The 11,767-nt window shown below is 41.3% G+C and overlaps 1 protein-coding gene across 2 annotated transcripts in view; it reads right to left on the reverse strand.

The window, feature by feature from the left end:
* Positions 1 to 9,346, reverse strand: part of RBL2 (RB transcriptional corepressor like 2) — a 48,874-nt gene extending 39,528 nt beyond the window's left edge. The window contains exons 1-3 of one of the 2 annotated variants that reach the window (XM_027513574.1): positions 8,952 to 9,294; positions 4,987 to 5,117; positions 2,221 to 2,421 (exon numbers count right to left, since the gene is read on the reverse strand). In XM_027513574.1, the coding sequence (XP_027369375.1) occupies positions 2,221 to 2,421; positions 4,987 to 5,117; positions 8,952 to 9,191 (572 nt within the window). In that variant the 5' untranslated portion in view covers positions 9,192 to 9,294. Of the gene's footprint in view, positions 1 to 2,220; positions 2,422 to 4,986; positions 5,118 to 8,951 lie in introns of both variants that reach the window. The other variant, XM_027513573.1, reaches the window with a different exon arrangement.
* Positions 9,347 to 11,767: the final 2,421 nt, after the last annotated feature.

The following is an 11,767-nucleotide window of genomic DNA, read 5'->3' on the forward strand; positions in this document are numbered from 1 at the left end:
AGTCCTACATTTCTATTATCTTTTGCATTTATACGTGCCTCTCCCTTATAATACTTACTGTAAGCTCTCAAAAGACAGTAACTGTGGGTTTGGGTTTTGGCCTGTTTTTGCTTTTAATATTTGTGTCCTACATAATACCTAACAAAGTAGTTCATATAGTAAACTCTCAATAGTCAATGACAAATTTTCAAAGAACAGTTTATAAGAAGAAGATGGGCTCTCAGGCAGACTCTTTAAGTTTCAGTAAGAGCTCCACACTTACTGTGTGACCTTGGCCAAATCACTTAGCCTTTGAAAGGCTTGGTTCCCCCCACTTGTAACAACAGTATCAACCTCATGAAGCTGAAGTAGTGATTAAATCAAGTAATACATGCTTAATTTAAGTCTTAGCAGAGTCCCTGCACCATAATAAATGCTCAGTAAATGGTATGGATTATTATTACTATGATTAGGGTGATATAAATGTAGACCTTTTAGTAAACTTATCTTAGAATTTTCTTAATTAGAATTAAGTAATATATACACCTAATATAATATGTATGTGCTCAGTCACTCAGTTGTGGCCCACTCTTTGCAACCCCAAGGAGTGTAGCCTGCCAGGCTTCTCTGTCCATGGAATTTTCCAGCAAGAATACTGGAGTGGATTGCCATTTCCTTCTCCAGCAATATAATATATATACATATATAATTAAGAAAATTCTATAATATATATTATAGAATTACATTGTCAACAAAGGTCTGTCTAGTTAAGGCTATGGTTTTTCCAGTAGTCATGTATGGATGTGAGAGTTGGACTATAAGGAAAGCTGAGCACTGAAGAATTGATGCTTTTGAACTGTGGTGTTGGAAAAGACTCTTGAGAGTCCCTTGGACTGCAAGGAGATCCCACCAGTCCATTCTAAAGGAGATCAGTCCTGGGTGTTCATTGGAAGGACTGATGTTGAAGCTGAAACTCCAATACTTTGGCCACCTGATGTGAAGAGCTGACTCATTTGAAAAGACCCTGATGCTGGGAAAGATTGAAGGCAGGAGGAGAAGGGGATGACAGAGGATGAGACGGTTGGATGGCATCACCGACTCAAGGGACGTAAGTTTGGGTGAACTCCGGGAGTTGGTGATGGACAGGGAGGCCTGGCGTGCTGGGGTCGCAAAGAATTGGACACGACTGAACTGAACTGATAATATATATGTTATATGTAATAATATATATCAAAGCAAATGCAATCTGAAATCATTTTCTGCAACACTTTAAGGAAAGAAGATACTCTATATTTTTCTATAAATGATCCTATCAGCTCATTCAGGCTCAGAAAGAAGCTTGTATCCAAACTTTAGAATACTTCATTATAAACAGACAATTCCCCAAAACTGCAAGCAAAGTAGACTGGCTGCTTCCATAGCAGTGGGGTCAACTATATAAAAATGTACATTGTTTTATTTTTAAAGATGCTTACTTACTATAAACATCCATCACAATCTGGGAACATTTTTATATATTGAAAGAGAAGCAAACTTTATTCATTCAATTATAATAACTCCCTTTCCCCTACTTTTCTTGTCAACATATTTCCAGTTCTATTTCCTCTTCTACTTTATGAAACAACTTTGCTGAGAAAAGTAGAGAATCTGTATCCCATAACTGCCCTTATCTGCCAGGAAAGATGGAAGACATTGAGCCAGAGTACGTTTTCAGACTTTGCAGACACAGTCAGAGCACAATTTCATGACAGTAGCAATTAGACTACTCTCCCCCAACCGAATTTCTCTACTTTTCACTGGTTGCAAACATCCAAATACAAGGAGAAGCCTTTTCAGGGGAATTTACTCAGTTTGACATAGAAGTCAAATAAAGAGCTTATATGCATTATAATATGTAGAAAATAATAGAAAAAGTCAATAGTCAATATAAGAAAATTAAGTAATCAAATTCTATACCCAAGGTGGCTAACTGGCGAGGGCACCGACAGTCCCGTTGTTGCACTGCTGGTTGCTAGAAGGAAAAGTTTATATGAACAAAGATTCCACGCATTTTGCAACATGAAAGAAGCTAAACTCTTCAGAGCTAAAATAAAATGAGAAGCAAGAAATTATGATGAGAAAAAAAGATTACTTATGAAATCACACTGATTTCTTAGGACTAGCAAAATAAACTGAGGGACGCAGACCAAGGGATCCAAACCGGATCACGGACAGAAGAGCGTGTATTCCTGCTTAACATACCGCTGTTTTCTTCCTCTCTGCTGACGCGGCTGCTCTTCTTGAGGATATTTAAAAATGTCCTGAAAGATGGGTTCATATTTCTTAAAAATTACAGCAGAAACAGTGAAGTTTCTTTCTAATCTCTCAGTACGTTCTCTGAAATGTGGAGGGAGATTGGCCATGTCTTCCCATTTCTTCATCTTGTTAAAGAATTCAATTAAGCTGATAGTAAAAATAAAAAGTGAGATTTTCATAATTAATACAAATATAGGTAAATAAAAGTAAATCAACATTACCTCACTGTTACTTTCAGACAGTGACATAAAATCACAACTCATGACTGACTAGCTTAGTCTCACGGGTCGGTTTATTTCTCTCATCTTCCAAATCTTTCCTAATCCAAAGCTTTCCTAATCTCTTTTTCTGAGATTAAAGGTTTTTTAAATTATGAAATACACATCCACGCTATAAAATAAGTAAGTAACCAGAGAACAAAACCAACATTCATGTACCAACGGATTCAACGGATATTAACGCAGCACATAAATTTTGACGTTTGCCTCAGATTCTATAGAAACAGCCAAAGTTCTCATTCGTACTCTTCCCCAATCCTATTTCTCACTCTTCTTCCCCAAAGATAACCATCATTCTATAGTCTGAGTCCTTCTCATCCAAGTTTTTATACTTACTATGTGGTTATATACATACCCAGCAACAGTATCTTTTGTATGTCTGATTTTAAAATTTTATATAAATAGTATAATGTAAGTAGCATTCTATAACTTACTTTTCCATTCAATAATGGCTTTTTGTTTGTTTTTTGGCCTTATCCTGCAACATGTGGGATCCTAGTTCCCTATCAAACTCACCCCCTGCAGTGAGAGTGTGAAGTCTCAATCACTGAACCATCAGAGAATTCCCCATTCAATACTGTTTATCAGAGTAATGTTGATATGGATAGATCGAATTCATTCATTTTAATTGCTAAAAATATTCCTCCATATGAACTACTATTTTTTGCATTTATTCCCCAACCAATGGAAATTGAGGCTTCTAATTTTTCTCTGTAACAAAAAATGCTATAAGGAACACATTTTTATACATGTATATTGGAATTTCTTTAAGAATTATCCCCAAGAAATAGAATTGCTGAGTCAGAGAATATGCATCTTCAACTTTACTGGCTGCTGCCAAATTTCCCACTAGAGTGACTGTGCCAATTTATACTCTCTCTAATGTACATTAGCAATAGAGTTCCTATTTCCCTGCATAATGGTACTGTGCGTGCATGCTAAGTTGCTCCAGTCAACTGTGTTCAACTCTGTGCGACCCTGTGAACTATAGCCCGTCAGGCTCCTCTGTCCATGAGATTCTCCAGGCAAGAATACTGGAGTGGGTTGCCATGCTCTTCCCCAGGGGATCTTCCCGACCCAGGGATTGAACCCACGTCTCTTACCTCTCCTGAATTGGCAGGCAGGTACTTTACCCCTAGCGCCATGTGGGAAGCCCAAATAATGGTATTATGAGACTCCAAATTTCCCCAATCTGATGAGAATGAAATAATATCTAATTTTTACTTTGAGCTTCTTTGATTACTAGTGAGATTCAATATATTTGTTACATCTATTAGCTACTTGAGTTTAGGCTTTTGTGAAATCATATACTCTTCCCATTTTTTAGTACCTATTTACCAATTATTAACTAGTGTTAGTGGTTATTTAATTCTTGATATTGACCATTGTTACATTGTAAATATCTTCTCCCAAACTGCTCTCTGCTTTTAATTCATTTAGTCCATTATGGCAGAAAAGTAAATAACCTGAACCCATAGATAAGAAGTTAAAAACTGAGTTTTTGAAATGGAAATAAAACTGAAGTCTGAGAAATTACTTGTGTTAAAGTATTAGATAAGTTTAGTCTAGTAAAGTCTATAATGATTATTCCATAATTTGACCTTTGCTTCTAAAGTTCCTTATCTGTCATTTAACTAGATTACTGTGTCTCCACTTTGCTTCTTTGCATGATTATACTTAGCACCTTTTTTAAGGTTTATAGCCAAGGTGTTCAATTCTTTATCAATTGCCTCTTGTTCTTAGGCCTAAATATAACTCAGGATGAAATTCAAGATTAATAAATAGACCACAGCTAAAAAATTACATTTCTTGTTAATTATTTTAAAGTAAGTGATTTTTTTAAACCACTAGGTCCATTAAGTTTTGACACTGGTATTTCCTCCAAAATGCCAAACATCCTTTTCCCACCAGCCTTTAATAAGCCATGAGAAAATTAACCCAAAGTGCCCAAATAATGAAACATAATCAATTCAATTACACAACAGATAGAAAAAGCAATTTCTTCCTCCTCAAAATATTCTTTGGCCTTCTCTCTGATATTGTAATAGTGTTACTTATCCCCCAAACAGGAAACTGAGTATTTACACATTACTTATAGAAGATACCCGTCCTGTGCATATAGTTGCAGGTTTAATACCATAAAATATTTATCTTTTCAACTTAGAGTATCTTTACTTAGAATTCTCCCAATAATTACAGTAAGTCATAACCTTTAATAGTAAACTCCTCATTTAAGTGTTAAATACATTAAAATTTAAATATTTTTCTCCAAAGAAATAAAATATAACGGGTACTTGTATGTGGCAAAGGAAAACCATGACCTAATTTCTAAATTTAGCATTCCACAGGCACAAAGGCTCAGAAAGTGAAAGAGAATTCCTACTGTCACGATGTTTTTATATTAGCCGCACTTTAACAACTCTAACATAGTTACCTCTGCTCAGAACATCTCAGGATTCGAGTTAAAGATACATAGTTTCCTTCAACTGTCCCCTTGCTTACAGTTGGCACAGATTTTCTGCAAGCCACATATAAGGCACATGCTAACCAATGAAGATCATTTCCCTGTAAAAAAAAAAAAAAAGACAATTGAGTTTGAGCTAATGAACTATACATATTTCAGTTGAAAAATGCTTGTGGGAAACTGCATTTTCAATCATGTTCCTGTCCCAAATGCTTTTATGACACATTCTTCCAAGGAGAAGTATAAGTTTGTTCTTTCACTTTGATCTGGCTCCACCAAGAGCACAGATGAAAGTGATGCAACTTTCAAGATGATGAAAGCAACAGGGATTCCACGTGGCTCTCTCTCTCAGGACATACACCTTAGAAGTCCCAACAAGAACAGAAATGCAAGAAATCAAAAGATAGAAGTCTATAACCAGTATTCTATATTGAATATCAAATGACTTTTCTTTTCCACTGTACACTTCCATGAGACTGACACCCCACACGATCTGACAGCATGCCCAACTACTAGTTCCACAAGGGCACGGATTTTGATGTTTTTGTGCACTGCTCTCTGCCCAGCACCTGGATGAGAGTGTCTGGCAAAGAACAGGTGATCAACAAGTATTTGGAAAATAAATAAATACTGATTTACTTATTGGGTAAACTGATCTAAGAATCTGAGATCAAAGTCTTTTTTTAAAAATTGAGCAATCATACACATATTTTAAAAAATAACTAACCATGCAAAGATGGGCTCAATAAAGGACAGAAATGGTATGGACCTAACAGAAGCAGAAGATATTAAGAAGAGGTGGCAAGATTACACAGAAGAACTGTACAAAAAAGAGCTTCATGACCCAGATAATCATGATGGTGTGATCACTCACCTAGAGCCAGATATCCTGGAATGTGAAGTCAAGTGGGCCTTAGAAAGCATCACTAAGAACAGAGCTAGTGGAGGTGATGGAATTCCAGTTGAGCTATTTCAAATCCTGAAAGATGATGCTGTGAAAGTGCTGCACTCAATATGCCAGCAAATTTGGAAAACTCAGCAGTGGCCCCAGGACTGGAAAAGGTCAGTTTTCATTCCAATCCCAAAGAAAGGCAAGGCCAAAGAATGCTCAAACTACCGCACAATTGCACTCATCTCACACGCTAGTAAAGTAATGCTCAAAATTCTCCAAGCCAGGCTTCAGCAATACCTGAACCGTGAACTTCCAGATGTTCAAGCTGGTTTTAGAAAAGGCTGAGGAACCAGAGATCAAATTGCCAACATCCATTGGATCATTGAAAAAGCAAGAGAGTTCCAGAAAAACATCTATTTCTGCTTTATTGACTATGCCAAAGCCTTTGACTGTGTGGATCACAATAAACTGTGGAAAATTCTGAAAGAGATGGGAATACCAGACCACCTGACCTGCCTCTTGAGAAACCTATATGCAGGTCAGGAAGCAACAGTTAGAACTGGACATGGAACAACAGACTGGTTCCAAATAGGAAAAGGAGTACGTCAAGGCTGTATATTGTCACCCTGCTTATTTAACTTATATGCAGAGTACATCATGAGAAACGCTGGACTGGAAGAAGCACAAGCTAGAATCAAGATTGCTGGGAGAAATATCAATAACCTCAGATATGCAGATGACACCACCCTTATGGCAGAAAGTGAAGAGGAAGTAAAAAGCCTCTTGATGAGAGTGAAAGTGGAGAGTGAAAAAGTTGGCTTAAAGCTCAACATTCAGAAAACGAAGATCATGGCATCTGGTCCCATCAGTTCATGGGAAATAGATGGGGAAATGGTGGAAACAGTGTCAGACTTTATTTTTTGGGCTCCAAAATCACGGCAGATGGTGATTGCAGCCATGAAATTAAAAAACGCTTACTCCTTGGAAGAAAAGTTATGACCAACCTAGATAGCATATTCAAAAGCAGAGACATTACTTTGCCAACAAAGGTTCGTCTAGTCAAGGCTATGGTTTTTCCAGTGGTCATGTATGGAAGTGAGAGTTGGACTATGAAGAAAGCTGAGTGCCGAAGAATTGATGCTTTTGAGCTGTGGTGTTGGAGAAGACTCTTGAGAGTCCCTTGGACTGGAGATCTAACCAGTCCATCCTAAAGGAGATCAGCCCTGGGTGTTCTTTGGAAGGAATGATGCTGAAGCTGAAACTCCAGTACTTTGGCCACCTCATGCGAAGAGTTGACTCATTGGAAGAGACTCTGATGCTGGGAGGGATTGCGGGCAGGAGGAGAAGGGGATGACAGAGGATGAGATGGCTGGATGGCATCACTGACTCGATGGACGTGGGTCTGAGTGAACTCTGGGAGTTGGTGATGGACAGGGAGGCCTGGCGTGCTGCGATTCATGGGGTCGCAAAGAGTCGGACACGACTGAGTGACTGAACTGAACTGAACCATCTATTATTTGTTATTTGTTTATATAACCCTGGGCTTCATATGACTTAACCACTGTGAGTTAAGCATAAAAAGTGTAAAATTATGCTTTTTCTATTTAATTTACAAGGTTACCCTGAGGGTAAAATAAGAGCTTATTTGGAGGCACTTACGCCCATCACCAAAAACAGTCCTCTTTTGTCACAGGAACCACTAGGAAATAAACAATAACATGGCCTATTCGGTCATATCACCTAAGCATGTGAAAGAGCTTTGTAAATTCTAAAGCACTATCCATGAATGCTTTATGCTCCAGAAATGCCACAACCTTACTTAACCTTCAGAACAGCTGTGTAAAGTAGGTACAAATATCTCAAGTTGACATATCACAAAACTGAGTTTGGAGTGGTTAAGTAAATTGCCCGAAGTCACCAAGACCTGTCAGGTTCTAAAGCCAGTACATTACTAGCTCCCCGCCTCCCCCAGATGTAACTAAATTAAAATTCTATTAATGCAAGAATAAAAAATAATAAGAATAAACTTAATGAGTGCCACACAGGCAAAAACACAGTATTACAGTTAAATAACACCTCGGTTAGCCTTCCCATTCTGAGCCTATTTGCCCTACTCTTTCCACAAACTATTAAACAACTTAAGAAAATCATATGGCCCGCAGTTTAAATATCACTCCCACGGGCAGTCAGACAGCGGATAAACAATACAGACTTCCGTGTCACTTCCCATTGGCCCGTAAAGGGGAGGTGCCTACAGAGTTGAGCCTCACTGGCTAGAATGGCCATTTTTCTAATTGCAAGCCCCGTCCGAAGAAAGGGACAAAACATGTCTAGATGACAGCGACTCTTAAGAATCCTGTGCAGTGTCTGGGGTGACCATTAGGTCCTCAAGATCGCCGCAGTCCTGACTTCCTAGAGACAGATATGAGTCTATATCCAGGTAGGCAGAAAGCCCGTTTCATCCGCTCACGGGAAGATTCGTCTTTGTTTACAAATACACAAACACAGCCCGAAACGTAACGCATTTACTCAAATGGCAATGCCTGGACAAAGGCAATTAGGTACAGCTTGCAAAGAACTTAAGGAGAAGCCTGGAAACGCAGACGCTAAAATCGGGTTAATTTCAGCCTAGCGCAGGCAAGCCCCCCACCCCCATCCCCTTTGAGTACGGTCCTGACAACTGCACCTGTTCAGTCTGCCAACCAGATGGCTGTATTTTTGTAATCAGACCCCAGCACGACCTCAGCCTCGAGGTGCTAATTCAGGGCAAAGGCTGTTCCCCCTTCGGAACCGGAGAGGGAAGAGCACCGAGACAGAGTTCACTTTTAGGACCGCTAAGGGCTTTTCAAAAGCCAGGTTTCCAAGACGAAAGTGGGCAGAAAGGACTCCCTTCCCGCTCCAGGCTGGGGACCTGGAAAGCCGGGGCTGACTTGGGGGGTTCCCCCGCGGGGCGCCCGAGCCGGAGAGAGAAGGGCCTCCATCCCCCGCGGCGGGGCGGGACCGCTAGGCCCCGAAAGCCGCTGCTCTCCTCCCCCGGGCGCACCTCCAGCGTGTAGCTCTCGCTCATGCTCCGGTAGCTCTCCCAGGCCTCGGCCCGCGCCGCCTCGTCCATGTTCAGACGGCTGCACAGCTCGTCAAACCGCTGCTGGGTCTGAGGGGCCGGCGACCGGGACGGCTGCGCGGCGTCCTCCGCTTCGCCATCGTCCTCCTCCTCCTCATCTGAGGCCGCCGCCGCCGGAGGGGGAGGCGGGGGCGGCGGCGATTGGTCGCCTCCCGACGGCATAGCGTACACCTGTGCGGCGGGTCCTCAGGTGAGCCGAGGGCCCGGGCCCGCAGCCATTCAAACCGCGAAGCGCCCGCCGGTCGGCCGCGCTCTCGGCGACTGCGCCGCCGCCAACGGCGCTGGACCTCAAGCCGGCACCCGTAGTTCCGAGCACGGCCTGCCGGGAAATGTAGTCCAGGCCGGAGACCCACGGGGATCAAAAATCATATTAAAAAAAAAAAAAAAGTCATCTCGCGTCCTCTCTCTTGGCCTGAAATAAAACCGACTTCTCTACATTTCAAGTACCTCTTCATCGAGAGACCCATTCAGCAGGGTTGTACTGAAGAGAAAGTATCTAAGAAACGTTGACACGTGAAGGTTTACTGCTCAAAGTGTCCTCAGAAATAATACTTATCATCTGCGTGTCCTAATCTGAAAAACCAAGGTAAAAGTCAGGGCCTGTCTGCCTAAATTCAAATTTTGGCATCACTCTTACAAATTCTAGTTCTTTCCTATATCTCTTTTTTGTCCGAGCTGCAGTGGTTTATGGTACCTTATTTCCCCCATCAGGGATTCAACCAGCGCCCTTTTCAATGGAAGTAGAGTCCTAACCGGTGGACCGCCAGGGAATTCTCCTTTTCTATGTTTTACTTTTATGTGAGACTTTCAAATAATTATTTGATTTTTTTATTTGATTCATTTTTCCCCCATAGTGTGAATTTACATTTACCCCTAAGTGACATATTTGTTCTGTTCTTAGTTGCCCAGTTGGCTCAAACTTCATTTTTCTTTGCTTTCTCTTTTCAAATCTATATGAATCACTTTATTTCTAGTTCTCTTTGGTTTATAAAGGGCTATAGTATTAATAAGTAGGAGTATTATTTTGCAACAAAAGTCCATCTAGTCAAAGCTATTTCCAATAGTCATGTATGGATTTGAGAGTTGGACCATAAAGAAAGCTGAGAGCCGAAGAATTGATGCTTTTGAACTGTGGTGTTGGAGAAGACTCTTGAGTGTCTGTTGGACTGCCAGGAGATCAAACCAGTCAATACTAAAGAAAATCAACCCTGAATTTTGATTGGAAGGACTGATGTTGAAGATGAAGCTCCCATACTTTGGCATCTGATGAGAAGGGCTGACTCACTGGAAAAGACCCTGATACTGGGAAAGATTGAAGGCAGGAGAAGAAGGGGACAACAGAGGATGAGATGGTTGGATGGCATCACTGACTCGCTGGACATGAGTTTGAGCAAGCTCCAGGAGTTGGTGGTGGACAGGGGAGCCTGGCGTGCTGCAGTCCATGGGGTCACAAAGAGTCAGACATGACTGAGCGACTGAACTGATAGTATAAAACGTTTTCCTGCTCCAGGAGCCGAAGGCACTGCTGTTTTGCTATGAGGTCACTTTTCTCTCTCTTCATTTGACCCTTTGAACATAGCCACCTTACTGCAAGGAAGCCCAGGTCACTTAGGGTAGCCTATTATCAAAGATAGATAAAGCCAGAAATCAGTGAAAGGGATGAAAACATTTTATTCCATCACTCCTGACAATAGGGGAAAGAGCCAGGCTCAGGCCTGGTTTGTGTGGAGAGGACTAGGGATTTAAAAGCAGAATGAAAGAGTAGAGGTGGGGGAAGAGAGAAGAGCTCAAGCAAAACTGTTAAGAGGGTTAATGAGTATAAATATAATTAGGGCAGCTGGGCCTGCTAGCTGTCAATTTGTTGAAGGTAGAATTGTATCCTCTCAAAAACACTGGGAACAGAGACTGTCCTTCCTGAGGATTACATTTCAAAGGAATGGCTTTCAGGTCTCTGAGAAAGACACTCTTGATTTGTAGATGATACAGTCAGCCCTCGGTAAACATAGGTTGTGCGTTGGCGGATTCAGCCAACTGTGGATCAAAAAATATTTTTTAAAAAATTCCCAAGAAGGGGGTGGGAGGGATGCTCAAGAGGGAGGAGATATACGTATACTTAGAGCTGATTCTAGAGAAGGCAATGGCGCCCCACTCCAGTACTCTTGCCTGGAAAATCCCATGGACGGAGGAGCCTGGTAGGCTGCAGTCCATGGGGTCACTAAGAGTCGGACACGACTGAGTGACTTCAATTTCACTTTTCACTTTCATGCATTGGAGAAGGAAATGGCAACCCACTCCAGTGTTCTTGCCCAGAGAATCCCAGGGACGGGGGAGCCTGGTGGGCTGCTGTCTGTAGGGTCGCAGAGTCGGAAATGACTGAAACGACTTAGCAGCAGAGCTGATTCATTTTGTATGGCAGAGACCAACACAATACTGTAAAGCAGTTATCCTTCAATTAAAAATAAATTTTAAAATATTTCCAGAAATTTCCAAAAAGCAAAACCTGAGTTTGCCACACACCCTAGCAACTATTTACACAGCATTTACATTGTATTTAAAACTAATTGCAAAGCACTTATATTGAGTGGGGCTTCCCTGGTGGCTAAGATGGTAAAGAATCTGCCTGCAATGCAGGAGATCTGGGTTCGATCCCTGGGTTGGGAAGATCCCCTGGAGAAGGGAATGGCAACCCACTCCAGTATTCTTGCCTGGAGAATTCCATAAACAGAGGAAGCTGGCAG

Source organism: Bos indicus x Bos taurus, chromosome 18 (assembly GCF_003369695.1).
Source record: "Bos indicus x Bos taurus breed Angus x Brahman F1 hybrid chromosome 18, Bos_hybrid_MaternalHap_v2.0, whole genome shotgun sequence".
NCBI lineage: Eukaryota > Metazoa > Chordata > Mammalia > Artiodactyla > Bovidae > Bos > Bos indicus x Bos taurus.